Here is a 20,303-nt window from a genome sequence, read left to right as displayed (position 1 = left end):
GAAAACCGTCTTATATTGGATAAAGATCTTGTAATTATGAGATGTTCATGGTGATGCTATGTCATTACACTGCCTCGTAATTATAAGATAGCATCTCCAGTTTTTCTTTCTTTGGTAAATGCAATGTGCCTCTGTGGTTTTATACATTTTTATTAGGTTGCAACTACATAAACAACATCTGACAGGTGGCTAAATTCATTTCAGTTTTTGGTGTTTTCTGTGAATTTGTTATATATTTGTTTTATCAATATAAAAGTGATTAAAAAAAAACATGTAGTGTTCCTAAGGGTCATATGCAGAATGTAAACATTTCCCTGCTGTTACTGCTGTGAACAGATGCATACCATCATAAGCCTGTATTCTAGCACTGTTGCTGGGATACTGTGTGTGTGTGTGTGTGTGTGTGTGTGTGTGTGTGTGTGTGTGTGTGTGTGTGTGTGTGTGTGTGTGTGTGTGTGTGTGTGTGTGTGTGTGTGTGTGTGTGTGTGTGTGTGTGTACTGTGCCTGCTCAGAATCCAGTTTCAGTGGGTGTAAGAGTCAGCACTGACCCAGGCAGCCCTCCAGCCTCCATCACATTTGCCAGTGTGACATCATTTGACCAGACGTCATACTGCCATTTCCTGAGGCCCAGCACGCCACACAGCACCCGTCCTGTGTGCAGACCCACACGCATGTTCAGATCCACCTCCGTCGCCTCCACCACTGACCTGCAGGAAGGTGGAGGGGGGGAGAAGTTTAATCTCAAAACCAAGAAAATGTAAGGTTTGCAAGATCAAAAAAACAAATGACATTCCATCAGCTTCAGTGCAAATTAGCAAAATGCTAGCATGCTAACAAACTAAACTAAGATTGTGAACAAGGAACTACCTAACTTATAATTTTAAAAGTGTTGGCTGTCAACTGACTAATTATTTATGACTATACTAGATTTTTTATGTTTGAGGTTGAATATATCACTTTTTTTAAATGTGTATGTGGCATCACACACTCTCATAGTCATTACTCTCCTAAAAAAGGGACTTAATACCCTTTGAGCTAAGTGGTAGACACTACTAAAGCTATTGTTTAAGCTAAGGTTGCAGTACTTTCTTGCGTACTGAAATTAAAACCACTCTGGAAAGTATACACTGTGTGCCTGTATGTGTTCAGACCACCCTCAGTGCCCTGTGTGTTGCTACAAAGAAGAAAGAGCATGACTTTTCTTCTCCAGTAAATCACTACAAAAAGCTCGTCGTCACCAGTGAAAGGTCAACCACTTCAGACGATGTTTGTGTTTATGTTTACAGGGTGACGGAGAAGAAAATTTGGCCTGCCCATCAGACTGAAGGAGGGATGTCACACACAGGCACACAGGGAACCCAGAGAGGTATGAGTGTGTGCAGCTGCACCTGTCTGCTGAGATAAAAGACTCCAACAGCAGCTTCCATCCACTCACACAGAGTAGCAGGGAAAGAACATGACAGGTGGGGACTCACACGAGGAAAAGAGGTAAAGGCTCTGGGTGTCTGTTGGGGGAATGGGGGAGGGGCTATGCATGTGTGTCTTTGTGATTGCAAAATTGTCACAAATTGAATTTGTCTCAGTTTGCAGACTCACAGGGATGTTTCCCACATTGCTTTGTTGTGTCCAAAAAACAAAAAAAGGGTACCTCTTGCTGCTGAACCAGTCGTACTTCATGAATGACAAATTAATGTGTTCTGCATTCATATTGAGTAAACTTGTTTTGTAAAGCATGACCAATTGTAAATTGTACTCTGTCAATTTTTTTATTGATGTTTACACTAAGTGCTGTAATCGCAAAAAAAATGTTGTATTTTTGTTGTTGTTCATTTTAAATATCTTTTAATTGTAATTATAAATGAGAGTAAATGTTTAGCTGTCTACGCAAAATCAGGACCTAAGAATTGCCTTGATAAATGTGTCTATCAAAAGTATTTTCACAAGACAGCAACTTAACAGTGGTCTAAAAATCGAAAAGTGTCTGTCTGTCTGTCTGTCTGTCTGTCTGTCTGTCTGTCTGTCTGTCTGTCTGTCTGTCTGTCTGTCTGTCTGTCTGTCTGTCTGTCTGTCTGTCTGTCTGTCTGTCTGTCTGTCTGTCTGTGTGTGTGTGTGTGTGTGTGACTCACGCGATCGTGTCAATCATGTCCAGTCCCATCTCCACACAGCAGTGAGCATGGTCTGCTTTGGGTTGGGTCAGTCCTGACACACAGTAGTAACAGTCCCCGAGGATTTTTATCCTCCTGCAGTGATTCTCCTACAGACACAATTAGACGGACACATTCTTGTTGTTGTCGTATACAGAGAATGTTAGTTTTACTACTAGTACACAGTAGAGTCACAGCTGCTAACGCATTGGCTGTTTTGGTGGTAATGTTTGTCGGTCAATACAACACTTTGCTGAAATATCTGAATTGCCCTGAAAGTGTCCAGGATCAATTGCTAAATCAGATGTTCGCTTACATTTTCCCTCTCACAACATCATCAGGTTAATATTTCAATTTGTTTAAAGGGGCTATTTATGATCTAATATCTGCAAAAGATTCATTTTCAACATCAGCTAGCTTTAAGTTTAGTGAAGCGTGACTACATGCAAAACTAAGATGTTGAACAGGGTAATAATTTATACCTGCTTAACATAAGCATGTCAGCACTGATATGATGAGTTTGTCAGCATTATGACATTAGCAGCCTCAAAGAGTTTCTAGCATGGCTGTAGATTGTTAGCCCTGAACCCATCGTTCCCTCAAATACTTTATTTTGAAGCAAACTTCCCCAAAATAATTGATGAACAAATTCTGTGTTCAACATAGCCTATGCTTGCGTTCCTCTAATTTTGTGTGCTTTTATGTACCATCTTTAATCTCAATGTAGTGCTTTATGTAAAGTTGATATGCCAGGCTGAACACCCATGATGTGCGTTCTGCTGGTTTCCTTTTTTTTCTTTTAACGCCTCCAGGCTTCAACTGGTAACCCTGTGTTTAACGTCAGAAAGCTATGAACTGTGGGAAGCTCCCTTTCTGCAAAGTCTGCAGAAATGCGGCCTTACAGAAAGCATGCATAAAGGGCTGTCCACGAGAGAGTCCTCAAGCCCTTGACAATTTGACAGTGGGCCAACCCTAAGCACTCATGGACTTTGGCACTGACAGTGATTCTGTGTGTATATTAGATTTGGGTCGCAGTATCGTGTTTGTCAGTAGATCTTACAGTCCATCATTGAAAGTAGTCAAATTCTCTGGATCTGGATCACAGACCATTGCTATGTTTTAAACTTTTTCTTGCTGGTGAAAAGCAAAATGAGTTTAGGGCAACCGTCTGAAATCGTGACTTGGGCCATTTCCACATGTAGTGGTGGAAAGTTGCTCGCACTTAACATAAAGAAAGAGCTTACTTTTATTCCTGTTACATGATAACTGTATGTACAGACACAGCAGGGATGCCTCATCTGCATCTCTGCTTGTGTAAATCAGAAGTATGTACTTGCGCAACCATGTGTGTGTTTGCAGTTGAGGCCAACTCTAATTGCTCCGACATGCTATTGAAGTAGAATCCCTCCCACACATTCCCAGACAGATCCGCTATTTGTCACATAGCACATTGTGCACAAACTCCACAAACTAAGACACAAACACCAATACCTTTATGACACACACACACACACACACACACACACACACACACACACACACACACACACACACACACACACACACACACACACACACACACACACACACACATACACACACACAACCCCAGTTACATGCATACATGCTGTACAGGTACCTCGGTTTAGTCGCACATGCAGGGTTTCCATTTGGCGCTGTATCACTCATAGTCATCTAAAAATTGTAATGGTAGACCCTACAAAGCTTAGCCTGCAGGCACCCTCTGAGTGACTAACACACGCACATACACACATGCACACACACACACACACAAACGTACACTCACATATACAAAGGCTTCATGACAACTGCCGTGTAAGAGCCAGGGATGAGAAGACAGGAGACGGGGGTGCTCTGGTTTTCTGCTCACGGGAGCAGAACGATTCTGGCGTGGGAGGATATGAGAATTCAGAACGTGGATGATTATCCCAGCACTAGGAAAAGGAATGGAGTGTGTGTGTGTGTGTGTGTGTGTGTGTGTGTGTGTGTGTGTGTGTGTGTGTGTGTGTGTGTGTGTGTGTGTGTGTGTGTGTGTGTGTGTGTGTGTGTGTGTGTATGTGTGTGCGTGTGAACAGAAATGAGAGAGAAATGATCAGCTGACAGAAAGCCATGTCTCTGGAGAAAGGTATCATTGTGTTCCCGGACACACGCTGAGGATTTTAAACCAGCTGATTGGGGACAGTTGGTCTAATTGGTGGAAAAATCAATGTTCTCAATTTGCCGTGTCTCGCTACAGCTAGTGAAATTTCAGGGTTAAGCGAGGCCTGCGTCTGTTATGGTTATGTTTAGGTTGAGCCTTGGGGTGATAAATGTGTTGTGTAGCGTACAGCAGTCAGACAGCTCAGTAGTTGTGACAGAGCCTGTTTGAAAGTGAATTTCTCTCTCGCTAACACGACAGGGTATAAATCTCAATTAGGATGCAGCTGCAGCCACACACACATACACACACAGGCAGACACATGCGCAAAATATATCCTCACAAGGTTTTCCTTATAATGGCTTTGTGAGTGCCGGAGCACTGATAGCAGGCCACAGATCGCCTTGTATCTTGCTCTGTCGGCCCCCCTCTTCTCTCTAACTCTCACCCCGCATTAAGCCATGACTGATTGCTGAGATGCAGAATGAACTCAAGAGTGATAATCCTGCTGAGCATGTGACTGTTGTGTGTGCATATGTGTGCGTGTGCATGCAGAAAGAGAGAGTAAACTATCTGAAGAGATATCTTGGCTGGGAGAAGAAGAGTTCAGTCGAGTGGCACGCTGAACGCTGAGTGGGAACACGATGTAACCGACATTATGGAAACAATTAACTTTTGTTTATCATCAGAAATAAGATCTATTTCATGATCAAACCATTATATTATGTTAAATTAGATGTGAACATCTGACATACATCTGACATACATATGTCAGATGTATGTCAGATGAAACCATGTGCATAACAAACTCTGCAGCTAGCTGAAGACACACGTCCACAACGTATAAAGTTGATGCTGTTGATGATCGCAAACAATTACACATCCACAATCATTATTAAAGATGCAATAATGGATGTTTTGACACAATGGAGCTGAAACTGAGAGGGAACATTATACAACATTTTACATTTCCACTGGGGTTGTGTTTGTTGCTACCTCATGAATGTAGTCCAAATTCAATTCTACTTATAGCTCTGGTTTGGTCTCCACCAACTCCTGAGATGTTACACTTTAGCTGCTTATTGTTCTGCTTTCTCAAGCAGTCAATCCTTTTGATTGGCGAAGGTTACATTCTACCCTATGTTCTCGACAAAACAATCTGAACTCTATGGCTACTTAGTTGCTCACTGCATTTATTAGTGGATTGAGCTTGCTCAGAGAAAGATCAAGGAAAGTATCTTTTATGTTCTCAGGGCTACACTTGACTGCAGGTCACATTATGATAACAACTTAGGCAACTCCATCTGCGGATGAACACCATGACATGTGCAAGTAGACATCAGAAATAGTACTTCACCACAGGGGTTATAAACTGTGTGTGTATTAGTGTGTATGTGCATGTGTTGAGGCAGTCTTAAGCCGACTGTAATGCGAATGATAGAACTTTGTGTGTGTGTGTGTGTGTGTGTGTGTGTGTGTGTGTGTGTGTGTGTGTGTGTGTGTGTGTGTGTGTGTGTGTGTGTGTGTGTGTGTGTGTGTGTGTGTGTGTGTGTGTGTGTGTGTGTGTGTGTGTGTGTGTCTCATGCAGTATTAATACAATAGTAGTCTAGCGGCAGATAACCTATCACTCATGTAATCTCTTTTTCCCATAAACAACACCACACAGGCTTATTGACTCCAATGTGTGCAACAATTCACACAAAAGCTCCTTATATCAAGTGCAGTAGTCCCAGTAGTGCTCCTACACACACTAACAAACACACACCACCTCCTCAGGTCTTATCTCCGCTCTGTCAAAGAATCAGTTCACTCATCTCTCCCTCTCTTCCAGTTCATTCTCGTTCTTGACCTTCATCTCCTCCTCCTCCTTCTCCTCCTCCTTCTCAGTCCATCCAGCTTGACTTGCACCATTGGATCAATATATGGCTTGGCATAATAAATCAGCTGCAGAACTTAACAAAGCATTTCATGTCCTAGCAGGCCTTTTTTGTTTCAGACTGTTCTCAAACTTCTGATAGCATTGCACTGTAATTCATATAATGTATATCCCACAAAAGCAATCTGCTGTTTGTGTCCCCTATGAAACCAGGATTGATTACTTGTCACATAACTTCCAAAGTAAAGAAGGGCCTTTTTCCTTCTGTGGTTTTTAACTTAAACCACAGAAGGAGCTTTATTATGCTTTTTTTAGTTTTTCATTTGTTACATACACATGTTTATGCATGTGAATGGTCTGCAAAGGCTACAATCCGTCATAAGTTCACACCAGAGGGAGTTTCTCTCCCACACACTCCCCCTCTGCCTGACACACCTCCATTGTACTCCTTTGTTTACTTCTGTAACATAGTGACATCACTACGTAATACTCATACTTTTATCGGCTGGAGCTCCAACACATTGTACGTGATTGGCTGGTGGTGATTGAAGGGGCGGGACATGTCGTTGATCAATCACAACAGAGCCGGACAGCTAACCAATCAGAGCAGACTGGTCTCTGGTTTCAGAAAGAGGGTGAAAAGAGGTGCTGCAGCACATGCATTATAAGAAAAGTAAAGAGCTTTTTGAATATGAAAGCTTGTAGAAATGTCACAGTAGAGGGACAACTGAAATTATGAAACCGGAAAATTAGCATAATAGGGCCCCTTTAATGTCAAAGTATTTTCCTGTGAAGACAGAAGTTTATTTTGAAACGACTGAAGGACAGCAATGCCAAGACTCCACCGATACGTTGTAAATATTTATACCTGTGTATGAATCAGCTTATACATTTTAAAACATGCAAAAGAGAAGAAGTTGTTGGCACTGAAAATCTTTTATATCAGGCTCCCTTGAACAATGTACAATGAATATGTCTAAAAACAAAATTACATTTGTAAAAATGTCAAATAAGAAAAATTACAATGTAAAACATAAAGTAAGAAAGTGCAGTAATCCCAAAGATGGTTTAAGTCATCTCAGTACGTGGTTATATTACTCCTACAGCCACATTTAAAGCCGCTTTAATCAATATTTTAATACAAACAATAGCTGAAATGACTGTGTAATGTGAAACGGGGTTTCTTGCTAACTCTGCAGTTCCCTTCAGTCCACTGCTGTGGTTTTAGTGCCTTCAAATTTATAGCTGTCAGCATTCTCGTTAGCAGGCAGCTGTTTCATCATAAAACTGTGCAGCGAACCCCCTTTACACTACATTAAATATTACAGTGTGGAATAAAATGTAAGAGTTTGGAATCAAATCCTGAGAAGACTATTTGTATAATAATTCAAACCACCTGTACATGTTTATCTATTTTAATTACCTATCAATCATTGGAGATGCGTCACTTGAGAAAAAGGCTATCATTGAAGCATCTAGAAGCACCCTGATCACAATGTGCTTGATTATCCACTTATTTTCATATTTTAATTATGAAGCACATCCACTAAGGGGTAGCAGCGGGGGATGGGAGAGCACTTACTGTTGCCAGCTCATCAAACTTCCCGAAGAGTTCGTTGAGCAGCTTGACCAGTTCCTGAGCAGTACACTGAGAAGCCAAGCTGGTGAAACCCACGATGTCTGCAAACAGGATGCTGTCAGAAGGAAGACAAGGAGGAGTTATTATCTGATGTCAAGAGCTCTATATGTCCTGACAGCAGATTTCCTCATGTCCTCAAGGAAGGAAACTACTCTTATTCTTCTCCCTTTTTCTGAAAACAAAATACCCACAGGTCACACTGAAGCAGAGAAATTAACTAATGGCGATCAAAAGCGAAGCAAGAGTACCATAATTGAATCCCTGATAAGAGGAATCGTCTTCTCGGCCAAGCTCTAAATCAATTACAGGTCTGAATTGCCTGCTGCTGTAGTGGGGATGAGGATGGTGTTGAAAGCTACTTAGCCCCTCATTAATTTGCTCAGATGGCAACCAAACAAGGTGTTATGGATCTTATTGACATTCAGTCTAAACATAAAAACCAAAAATCACTGCTCCCAGTGGAGTAACGCATCAAGGATAAAGCCGTGTGCAGAGCTGGGTAGGATTTGTTGATACTGATATCACAACAATATTTATTGCTGCTGTTTTACTTTAGACAATTTCCCTAAAAAAACCTTCCTGAATTTTCTGATCTGAGAAACTGTTTAAAGGATGTCTACATTTTAACTCAATGCCCATCAATGCCTTCTCCAAAGATTTTATCCGCATCTCAAAGCCTCTTTTAGCAGATGGAGACACCACAGTTGGTATTTCCATGACAACAGAGCAAACACTATGAAATTTGTGGGATGCAATTGAAACTGTGGAACGAGCTTATAAGTGGAACATTTTGTGGGTCAGCATAAGGAAGGTTTGAGCTACCACTTTGGACTAGAAATAAATATTTTAACAAAGTAGTGAAATCTTTTTCTCAATATCTACAGCTTCACAAGTGTAATTTGAAGAGTAAGATTATAGTTTACGTATATATAGATCCCCACTTAAGTAGATTTCCATCTAGTGGCATCAACAAGTCAACATGTTAATGACTTCAGTACTTTATGACCAAATACCAGCCAATGTTACATGCTAAACTAAAATCCTGATACCACACACTATACCGTCCATGGCTGCTACTTTTGGAACGAAAGCATTGTCGGGCCAAATTTGTTTTTGTTTATCCATCAAATCCAACCTCCTCCAATGACAAAATAGTTTTGCTTTGCTCTTGACAGACAAGAGTCATAATTCCCAAGGGCCATTAGAAGGCCATTAAAGGGCCTTATGGGCGGTGGGGGCAAAATTCGAATGGATTTGACTTGGGAACCGGAAGGTCACCGGTTCAAGTCCCTGCAAGATCAAGTGCTACCAAGTTGTCCCTGAGCCAGGCACCGTTTCCTATACTGCTCCTCAGGCACTGTACATATGGCAGCCCATTGCTCCTAACACTAGGACGGGTTGAATGCAGAATGTACATTTCCCCTCAGTTTGATGATTAAGGGTTCCTTATTCTTCTACAGGTCTTTCTCAGGTGTTTACGTTGCGTGTTGGAAGTATTTGAAGAAGTTGAAGGTCTCAACACCAGCAGTTATGCATGGAGTTTGCCTCAGTAAATGGTCTGTAATTTGCAACATTCTGCTTGAAAAAAGGGGCTATTTGATCAAAGAGTAGGTTAACAAGATGTATCCCAGAGATCTTTGCTCACTTTACATTTTGCATTAATTGGAGTTTGGGAATCATTTTGGTCGATGCTATACAAGTACTGATGTTTGAAACCCAGTAGTGTGAAAAGAGAGGAGCATCGTGATAGAGTTGCCATGCTCTTTTTTTTTCAGTGCGGTATAGTTGCTCAGGAGCCTGATGTATGCAAAGCCAGGATCACGACTGCTGCTCGACAAAAGAGCTCTGTTGTGTGATTTGTCTCTGAATGGCGGTGTTCTGCAGGTTGTGCTGCTGTGTGGTCGGTGAAGAAGAAGAAGAACAAGAAGAAGAAGAACAAGAACAAGAACAAGAAGAACAAGAAGAACAAGAACAAGAACAAGAACAAGAACAAGAACAAGAACAAGAACAAGAATAACAAGAACAAGAAGAAGAAGAAGAAGAAGAAGGGGATAAGAGGGCAGAAAGGTGGTGGTGGTGGGAAGGGGTAGGCGGGGGAGAGCAGACCGGTGGCGAAGCTAAATAGGTATGCGATCAAACGTTCTCAGGGCCACTTCAAAGAAGGGCCAGATCGGGGAGATGTCACGCCCCTCCTCTGCAAAATAAAGCTTTTTTTCTATCCCCATGTGCTTACGGGTACACGTGTGTGTTTGTAGCGGCTCCTTGGAGACAGGCGGGAGCTGGCTCGCTGGGTGCAGAAGCATGATGTTTGGCCAAGTGCCAATGCAGCAGCAAGGCTGGTGAGCGGGCGGCGATGTTCCCGAGCAGCGTGGGAGCCGAGCGGATAGACAGACATAGAGAGAGGGAGAGTGGTCTCTTGACAGGAGTGCTGTTGACATGCTACCTAGCCCTACACTCCCACACTCAGCAGCAGTGGTACAGCTCTCCATGTCTCATCTCTGCCTTGTTGGATTGTAATCAGCTCAAAGTCAGGCCAGGTTCTCATGCTCTGTAATGTTGTTTTCATTACAAGTGCAATAGAGGTGGCTGCTGAAAAGGCTGATCATTCACAGGGATAGGGCTGCCCAAAAATGATTGTTTTAAGTATTAATCATCTTTAGTTCAGGACTTTAACAAATCACCTGATTAACTAGTTATTCATTATATTAAAAAAAAAATATATATATATATATATATATATACAACTTACAATAATTTAAATCTGAGAAAAAACTGCAAAAATAGAACGAGAATGATATCCTTCTTTCAAATAAATAAATGGCAAATCAGGGAAAGATTATACAGTCAATACATTGTTTTGTCTATAAGATGTCTGGAAATATGCGAAAAAAGTTTTCCAGAGCTCAAAGTAATATCTTCAAAGTCTGTGTTTTGTCCATAACCCAAACATTTTCAGATGTAAAGGCTATATAAATCAGAGAGGAGTAAGTCCTTGGACGCTATAAACAACACGTGTTTGGCTTTAGGATCACCAACGTCTTGTTAACATCCGATATATATTCTGAGGTTACCCACTGACAAAAGCGGCCTGCTGTAAGAGTAAATCAGAACAGTAAAGTTCTATCAAAACAGCTACACAACAATGTGCTGAAACTGTAAAGCTCCATAATGCTAATGGAAAAGCCAAGAGGATGTGATGAAATATGTGGTAAAATGTCACCAACGTGCTTCATAGTTTTGATATAGCCTCAACGTTACCTCCACTGGTGGAAAACTCCTGAAAACCAGTAGATGTATCTTTAGAAAATACCTCCTTAAAGCATCTAAAAATACACTTAACAGTCACTGCTTTACAGCATTTCTAAATTCACAAATATATCTCCAACAACACCAGAAATGGCTAATGAGGAGCTTTTCTAGTCTACAGGTGTCGGCAACAGCGCTCCGTCCTTCTCCCTTTAACCTTTAAGTAGTTTAATTGCGTCTGCCTTAATGGCTAACTTTAATAGCTCTTCTTCTATTCTTGACCCTGACGTCACAGACGGTGGCAATAGGATCAAAACACTCCGCATACCTCAGCGGTCCACAGTTGTCATGACACCCCCGTACCTGACATTGTCATGACGTTGGATGTAGATCTTGTGAAAAATCCGCTCAGGCGGCTTCAGAAAGTCCTCCTTCATCTCCATAGCAACATTCCTGGGCAGTAGGCTCATCAGAAGACGCTCCTAAGAAGGGAAGGGTTAAAACAGAAGAAGAAGAAGAAGAAGAAGAAGAAGAAGAAGAAGAAGAAGAAGAAGAAGAAGAAGAAGAAGAAGAAGAAGAAGAAGAAGGAGGAGGAGGAGGAGGAGGAGGAGGAGGAGGAGGAGGAGGAGGAGGAGGAGAAGAACAGTTAGAACTTTGAACTGAACATATTGAATGTTTGTATTCATGCAGCATGAAAAAAACAAATGAAGTATACTCCTTTGTCTATGACATATGTTAAGTGATTATTCAATAAACCTAGGAGTCATTTTGGTTGCATCAGTTGAATGTTGAAGTTGTTTGTTGGCCGTCGTATAGCTCAGTGGGTAGAGCTGGCAGCCATATAGGCCTACCAGGTTCAAATCCGGCCTGAGTCCCGCATCTTCCCCTCTGTCTCCCCATTTCTCCAACTGCTCAAACAGGATTTCTTTGATATTCTTTGTTTAATAACATTGTAAAGTTTATTACAGCTTTGACGCGTCCATAAATTACCATAACATACCATTGCAATTCAACTTTATCGAGGAATTTGGTCACAGGTGTTGTGATATTTCATTTTCTTCATATTTCCTATCCCTAGTATCTGATTGTTGGCAAACTAAAGACACTAACTCGTCATTCAGGAAAGTATGATGGGTATTTTCACACAATTTTCCAACATTTTATGACTAACAAAGAAAATATTGAGCTGATTCATCATCTAACATGAATATCATCCCTGAACCCAAACATACTCCATTTACAGTTGTATAAAACAAAACAAAAATCCTCAGAGAACAAGATTAGAAATAAAAAAACATTTGCCATTTTTGCATTCTAGCTTTATATGTACCTAAATTGAAATCTATAGTGTAGTTGAAATAAGTGGGACATCTGAAAATGGGTGATTTTGCCAAACATAGTAAGGTTAGGTTTAGCTACCCGAATGCATACTGTGGCCTTTAGCATTAAAACAGGTCCATCCACCTGTCTGACTTACACAACTTTACAAAAATCTGCATGACCTCATTCCTATAGGAAATACTGGAATAAACCCTTTAATCTATGAAACTCAAACTGAAGTTTATTTGGAATTTCAGTCTGAGGAGTATCGTTCATGAATAATCAAAATGAGTCCTTCCTGCACTTGTCTGAAGTAGTGACTAACCAGATCAGCATATTTGTTTCTGTGTGTGTGAAAGGTCTCAGTTGCAGCAGCATTAAGTACTCTTGAAACTCTTGCAGGATGTCAAACGGTTGTGATTGCACAATGAATCATCAGGCGGCTCTGCTGAAAAGTTGTTGAAAAGCAGGATATAAAAGCACCCGGGGCTCTCCGGTGTCTCCCTCCGACACTTTCACATAACACGTCCATTCACACAACTGCTCCTCAGCCATCAATGAGGAGCGAAAAGCAATTTTTAGAAACAGCCATCACAGTTACCGATAAAGGCTGTGTTTGTCCATATGTGCTTGAGCTTTACCTAAATGTGTGTGTGTGTGTGTGTGTGTGTGTGTGTGTGTGTGTGTGTGTGTGTGTGTGTGTGTGTGTGTGTGTGTGTGTGTGTGTGTGTGAGGTGTAAAAAATCAGGGTAATCTCAGTTTAATGTGTTGTTGTCTTAATAAAAAATAATTGAACCTGCTTTATTAAGCTCATCCATTCCTCCTTTCTGACCGTGTTATATTTCCCATTTCTCCGATCTGTCCCAGGCTTAATTCACTGTGTGCTCTGTTAGATTCTGCCTCTCCTCATAGCGGTTTATTATTAATGAGCTCACTTTCAACCTCATTAAAAATTAATATTCCTTGTCTTCGAGCTTTACAACAGAGGGGAATTCCCACAAAAACTTCATTGAAAAACTGAACTGAGGGAATCCAGTTTGTTTGGACAAAGTATAATACGAAAGCTTAGTCAGGAAAAATGAAGTGTTTTTTTTCTTTAGGCTTACTGACAACACAAAAACACAGAAGATTCGTAACATTTGTTTACGAAATTCAAACCAAGTTTTAAAAAGGTAAATATATCAATGAAAACAGAAGGCAACAGGAAGGCAAGAAAGAGTCTACTCCTACTTCTGTTAGTGATATACTAGATATGTGGATAAGAATCTAATTGATGTTTATGAATTGTTTATATTGTAATAATGTTTTGGGGGGATAAGTTGAAATGCTAATATTTGGTTTTAACGTGTGGTATGTTTAAGCATTAAAGTTTATTTTTAAAGTTATGAAAGTCACAGTCGTTCAAAAAAATGTCTTTATTCAATGTTCACTAGCTTTTTGTACGTGATTTACGGTCTTCAGCGTACAAAAGTACGAAACCCATTAAACACTGTAAAAAATAAGACAAATCACTGAAGTTCCACATAGAGATAAGACTTTTGGGGCAAATTAGTTACGTTTACTTTTTTTTCAAACCTATTTTAATCTTTGACCAGTAGTTTTGGGCACATAAGCATAATAGTATCCAACTAAACCATAGACTGGGGAAAAGGATTTGTACTGTACACTTTGTCCTCATCAGCTCAATGGCTGCTTAAATTACTCGAAAAAAAGATCATAAGTAGACCTTAAACTGGGACTGATTTTTAAAACTAGGTCTATTGTGAACTTTTGATGGTCGAACACAACACAGCAGTGCTAAAAATGGAGCCATAAACATAAGGAAACGAAGACTGCGATATGGTTCAGAAAAAGCTAAAGCTTTGTGGTGGGGTTGATTTGTTGCAGTCACATTGGCCAACTTTTTGTATCCTTAGCACTTATTAGAGATGTCACTGTTTGAGCAATAGAGAAGGAAACTACGCATTGCCTCTGCGCTGTGAGATTACTATTGAACTGAGGAGTCAATTCACCACCCAGACATTCAGCGCATAGCCCTCACATGTGCAGGAATCAATAAATCCTATGGATCCGGCTCAAAGCACAGACCCGCGCAAACATCCGAGTGATAACCAGACCTGTTTGACGGTTGAAATTCAAATCCGAGACGTTGTTTTTGTTTTGTCTCTGTGGACAGCAAACTGGTTGTTGGCTGGCTGTTGATAAATCCCAATCAGGCTTCTGTTTGTGTTTCACTCACCCAGATAAACTGTGACCTTTACTGGAGTGGGGAGGCCATGAAAGCAATCTGCTTGTGTAATTACCTGTCAGAAGGGAGCCTGTTACTGCTGGGGGAAACACAGCATATCATCATCCAATCTACAAAGCGCAGGTGGGAAGTGTGCGCTCACCAGTGTTGTGTAGAACGAAGGTGAGGCGTGTTCGGAGGCATATTACACACGTGGGGTAATTAATTCTCTATGTGGTGTAGGTGTGTTCATAACAAAGTGTTTTGTGTGTTTAAGTTGCCTCATTGTTGCTTTATTAAGTCGCTCCGTGAGTGTGTGTGCACGGAGAGGGGGTGGAAAGTGTGGCGCTGTTGCATGTGCCACAGTAATTGTTCTTTCCTTAAATAGCTGCTGTCATAGTAACTGTGTGCCTGTGGGCAGGTTGTTAGAATACATTGGCACCTGAAACCTTAAAAAAAAAAAAACTTTGATGAACATATGGGTTTAAGATGAGGTGTCGATGCATCACATCTCACTCTGTTTTTATGCATCCGTGGTTTTTGTGGTTATTTTGTGCTAATTCACCTGCTTCTCGTTCTCATCCTCCAGCCGCAGCCTCTCCTCGATGCAGTTGCGGGCTTGCAGGAAGACTTTCCTCTGGGTGCGTTCGGTGAGAATCCTCACAAACACCCCGGACAAGTTGACGCTGGTGAACAGCACCGCGTTGGCCACCAGCTGCACACAAACAAGAACAGACATGCCACATAAAGCTGTCAGCATCTGCATACTGCATGTGAGCCGGAGGGAACACACATGTCCATATGTGCATTTCTGTATGCAATCATACATCCTGGCTGGATTAGACCCCACAATCCTTGATTAATCCATAGGATGGATTAAATGGCAGACATCCAGGCCAGCAACATTGATTACAACATCACTCATACTGTAGGTGCGACTTAAAGAACAAAAGCCACACAGTGGAATGGCTGGCAGATAAAGTGCATTATTGATTAATGATCAAAGACTATTGATCGTCGCAAACAGTTCATTTGGAGGATGAGCTGTGGAGCCAATCTGTGACGTTGATTCCTCAGGGGTCAGAGGTGAAAGATCGGAGAAGAAACACTCTCATCCGAACCAGCAAGATGGATGACACAACAAAATACCACTTCACTCTGGTTGATTGACAGGAAAAAACTAATTTGAAGTTAATTTCTTCAGTTTTAATTGTAATGTTTCAGAAGGATTAATGTTCTCGGGTTGAACTATCGAATGAAATCTGTTCAGTAAATAGACATAGCTTGTCTTATGCCAAAAATTGTTGTGAACTACTCTATTATTGGACTAGCAATCTGGAGATGTTACATAACCTGGATACTTACTAATTGAATGATCCCTTTTACCTACGAGCTCTGGCACAAGGACCAGCACTAAGTTGTGTTTCAGCACTGGCAGCTGGACAGCTCCTTGTCTGCTTCATTACTGAAAAGTGAAACGTTATGCTGCTTTCACTGGTACACAGTATCCTGAGGCTAACATCGGTCATTGATGCTGTTTTTTTTTTAACACCAGGGTACACTGCATCATGCCATGAGCATGCTGTTTCTTGGCACAACTTCACATTCATACTTTAAAGCCCAGCTGAGCCCTTCCAACTTGCTCAAGGGTACTTGGACTGCACTTTTTGAAAGAAATGGAAGCTTAACAAACCCCCTACTTAATGTGATTCTGTCTCAAGTGAAAGAGCTAAGCTTTAGTCAACAGAGTTGGGGGAGTAAGTGAAGGACAAAGCGGGTTGCAGGTGCTGCGCTTACCGGTCTCCACAGTTTTTGTTTCCTCCCCGTGAACGATGTCGCGATCACAATGAAGTGAGACGTCGCCAGCATCACCCCGAACAGCACCGCGAGCAGCGTCCGCACCGGCAGCAGCACGTAAGCCACGAGGGTGACGAGCATGAGCTGCCACACGCCTTGCTCAGGGGCAGCGGCGCTCATCAGCTCCGACGTGCCGAGCGCCAGCGGGAAGGGGCAGCAGAGCAGCGCAAAGGTGAAGCTGAAGAGCAGCGCCAGCTTCGCGATCTGTTGCAGCTGCGTCACCTGCAGGTACTTGACGTTGGTGACGATGAACAGCGACAGGAAGACCACGCAGTGCACCGGGTAGGAGCCCTTGGACAAGGTGAGGCGCGGGCTGGAGAGCAGCTCCACCAGGGACAGTGACGATGCGGCCACGATGAGCACAGCCAGCGCCTTGAGGGTGGCGGTCTGCTCCAGCTTCAGGTTGTAGTTCTGGAAGAGTGCCTCCAGCTCCTGGCTGTTGAATTCGTCCTCGCAGGCGACGGCGCCCAGGCGTGCACCGGCCGGGCAGTGACTCTTCCTCCGCCGGGTCTTGGCTCTTTCAACTGGCATCCCTTCCATGTTCCGGCCATTCATGAAGCGGGGATTTTGCGCACGAGCCGCTCAACTTTTCGGTTTCTGTCCTCCTCCGCTCGGGAATCGAACCGGCACCCTCTCCCAGTTCATGTGTCCTGGATGTCCGAGGGTCGGGCTCGGTGTCAGAGGAGGGGGAGAGGGTGGCAGTGGAGACAGCAGAGCAACGCTCGCGCCCTATCCACAGGTTGACGATTGTTAGTGTGTCGTCAGGAAAGTAGCCCGACCAATGTGCAGCACGCGCCCCTCTCTCTCTCTCTCTCTCTCTCTCTCTCTCTCTCTCTCTCTCTCTCTCTCTCTCTCTCTCTCTCTCTCTCTCTCTCTCTCTTTCTCGGACCACCCGCGGTGCTTCACGCCGGTTTACGGGTGATCCTGCTCCATCCGACGCGCTTGTGATCAAAATCAAAACTGCTCACCAAGAGGCTCGGGGAACAGTCCTTCCAAAAAATAAATAAATAATTGACAAATCTTCCCGGGTTTACTTTCTACCCCTCTTCCTCTCCCCACTGAGACGCGCAAACACACAAAGCCTACAGTAAATATTAAATACTCCCATGTGCTTCTCCTGCTTTAATTTGGTTTAGTGAAATGTCAGTGGTTATGTGAAGACAGCAGCAAAACAGCGCTGGTGATTTCCCCTCACAGTGTCTGCAGTCAGAGCTGATGTAGTTCCCGGCTAAAAATAGCCCAGCTGCACCGGTGGATGGTCCAATATAGCAACAATTTGGTCTTTCCCGCATCTCTACCCCTCATATATGTTATTGCACAGTCAAGTGCTCAATTCAAGGAGAGGATTTGCAGAAAAAAAAACACTAGAGAGGGAAGGTAATAGTCTGAAGGCTAAATAAAGCACTCTCTTACCCAATGTACTGTGAAAATGTAAGAATGATGACTTGCATGTTAAAATGTGATGTACCATTGTTATAAATGAGGGCATGCTTTGTACATATTTGCATATTTTGAGCATGCATTTTTGGGATGTTGTGTGCATTTCTTGTATTATGCTGTTGATGTGGCTTTAAGTTTAAATTAAAACACCTACAAGAATGAATCTGGTTGCATACATCATATCCTTATAGAGAAAAAATGCTCATCAGTGGAGAGTGTAACTCAGTATCTCGAACCAAGAGCAGACTATAAATATGCAAGTGACAACTTCAACAAAAATCACTCAAAAGAACTGTGGATTAAAACATGGGAAATGAGGGAGGGATAAATGGTCCTCAAAATAGCAGCAGCTGCAGCAGCAAAATGCAATAATTGGCATTGAAAAAAGTCAAAAAACATGTTATATAAGGATATAATGAGCAGGCATATTCAGGATAACCAAAAATATGCTTGTAAAAAATTGAAATGAGTCATACAAAATGGCTAGTTTATGTGCATTAGTTTTTTTTTTAAACATATATTTCAGTTTAAGAAGTCCTTGAAGTAGAAATTAATTAGTTGTAATAAATACAAATAGGCCTCTATTATAATAGGTGTATTAACATGCTATATTAATGTAGGAAAACATGGAGAAAAGATAATGATATGTGTGAAATGCATAGGAGATTAAAATCAAGATGGAAACAAAATATATATACTGTCATTAAGTAATAGTTTACAGCTAATTACTTGAGGATGAAGATGTTTTTACAGTAATTCCTGCTTCTCTCCGCTTTACGTCAGTGTTAATTGTGTGATCGGACAAGAGGTCAAAAATAACATGCTATCAAAGTGATCAACAGCTTCTCTTTAGCGCACATACAAACGTATAGGAGACAAAAGCAAGTATTTTCGTAGCCTGACCGGTGACCTTGCTTTTTGTGGCTGAGTGTTTCTCAGATCGTGAAGATCTCTGAGGTAATCAATGAAGCGGCTCATCAATGAAGAAGTCAATGTGAAGCACTTTGAGCCCTCCTAACAAAAAAGTCACTACATCCACACAGTCAATTACTATGTGGTCAATCTACTATCGTCCAACTTGTTTTTAAATCGATGAGTGGCAGGGGCTGGATCACAACGGTGAGAAGAAAGACAGTCTGACCTCAAAACAACCATTAGCACTATTTGGTCACTTTCAAGGGTTTATCATTCCAATAAGCAGCCATGATTTACAAGTTAAAATGTGTAAGAAATCATTTGAACAAAAGTAAACAACAATAACAGATAATTTTTCACAAAACTAACATTACTGTGTTAGCTCAAAAAAACACAGCCCACATGAAAATGATTCAGCATGGGAACAAACCTTATTTTATCCATAGCACTCACTAAAGCTCTCTGCTAAAGTACTTTGAACTGATATTTCAACCTCTGCGGTCTGAAAACAATAACAGCTTTGCTTCTCTCTGTTCTGCTTATATCGCAGACATGTCTGAGCTAGACGCAACCTTTGACCCCATCAACTGTTTTGTTGGTCTGATGTGTTTAACTTGTGAAGGTCCAGAATAATGGGAAAGGGAGTTCCTAAGTGAAATATTATATTAACAATATCAGGTTATAATGAAAACATAACTTCTATCCCTATGTAAACATGAACAAACTATGTACTGTAACATGAGGCCAAGGTTATTTCCCTTTTGACAAAGTAACGTGATTTTAAGTGGCTTTTTGTAATTTCTTTAAAAGAACCGAAGCTCTTGTTTTACTTAAGCCCTCTTTTTCTGCGTATTACATTATAAGTGTGCGATGAATGTATAAACCTAAAGCAGAAAATAGGCGTTTTGTTTGAACCAGATTAAAGTTGTGCTGATGCTCTGAACCAATATACATCCTGCATATATTTAGATTCCTTCTTTTTCCTCCAGAAGCCTCATTAAAATGATTGAAGTTAATTCTTGACTTTGAAAAAAAAAGTTTAAACAGTCCCAATACAGTAGCTGGAAATGGATTAATTTGTTAAAGTTGTAATGCACTTCTATTTCCATGTCAGTAATGAACTTGAACTACATATGATGCTTGTGCGTGTAAGGGAATATTTTGCTTAGGTGTTTAACCTTTGACCTACTTCATTCTTTTCTCCTTCCTCTGTCTCTATTCCCATGGCATAGTCCTTTGGCCTTGGGGCTGCTGTAATCTCCCTTAAGGAGGGGCAGCTTGAGCACTTTGTTGTTGACAGTTTCTAACCGAGCACACGCTGATATGAGCTAATTTATTGTTTAGGGACATCTAGTAGCCCTTCTTGTCTGGAAAGTAGGTACCCTGACATACATTATTTTCTCATGCTCGACAGCTTTACTTAGATTGAGGATCCATATTTTTCTAGTCTCGCTGATGTAGAATGTTGATTATACACTCTG

At 41.5% G+C, this 20,303-nt stretch overlaps 1 protein-coding gene across 1 annotated transcript in view; it reads right to left on the bottom strand.

Moving 5' to 3' along the window:
• LOC134869993 (adenylate cyclase type 1-like) overlaps positions 1–17,022 on the bottom strand; it is a 38,582-nt gene extending 21,560 nt beyond the window's left edge. Inside the window, exons 1-6 of the mRNA XM_063891986.1 lie at positions 16,408–17,022; positions 15,176–15,325; positions 11,427–11,545; positions 7,761–7,872; positions 2,127–2,254; positions 549–707 (exon numbers count right to left, since the gene is read on the bottom strand). Coding sequence (XP_063748056.1) covers positions 549–707; positions 2,127–2,254; positions 7,761–7,872; positions 11,427–11,545; positions 15,176–15,325; positions 16,408–17,022 — 1,283 coding nt within the window. The remainder of the gene's footprint in view (positions 1–548; positions 708–2,126; positions 2,255–7,760; positions 7,873–11,426; positions 11,546–15,175; positions 15,326–16,407) is intronic.
• Positions 17,023–20,303: the final 3,281 nt, after the last annotated feature.

Source organism: Eleginops maclovinus, chromosome 9 (genome assembly GCF_036324505.1).
Source record: "Eleginops maclovinus isolate JMC-PN-2008 ecotype Puerto Natales chromosome 9, JC_Emac_rtc_rv5, whole genome shotgun sequence".
Taxonomy (NCBI): Eukaryota; Metazoa; Chordata; class Actinopteri; order Perciformes; family Eleginopidae; genus Eleginops; species Eleginops maclovinus.
This window is presented reverse-complemented; position numbering and strand designations above follow the sequence as displayed.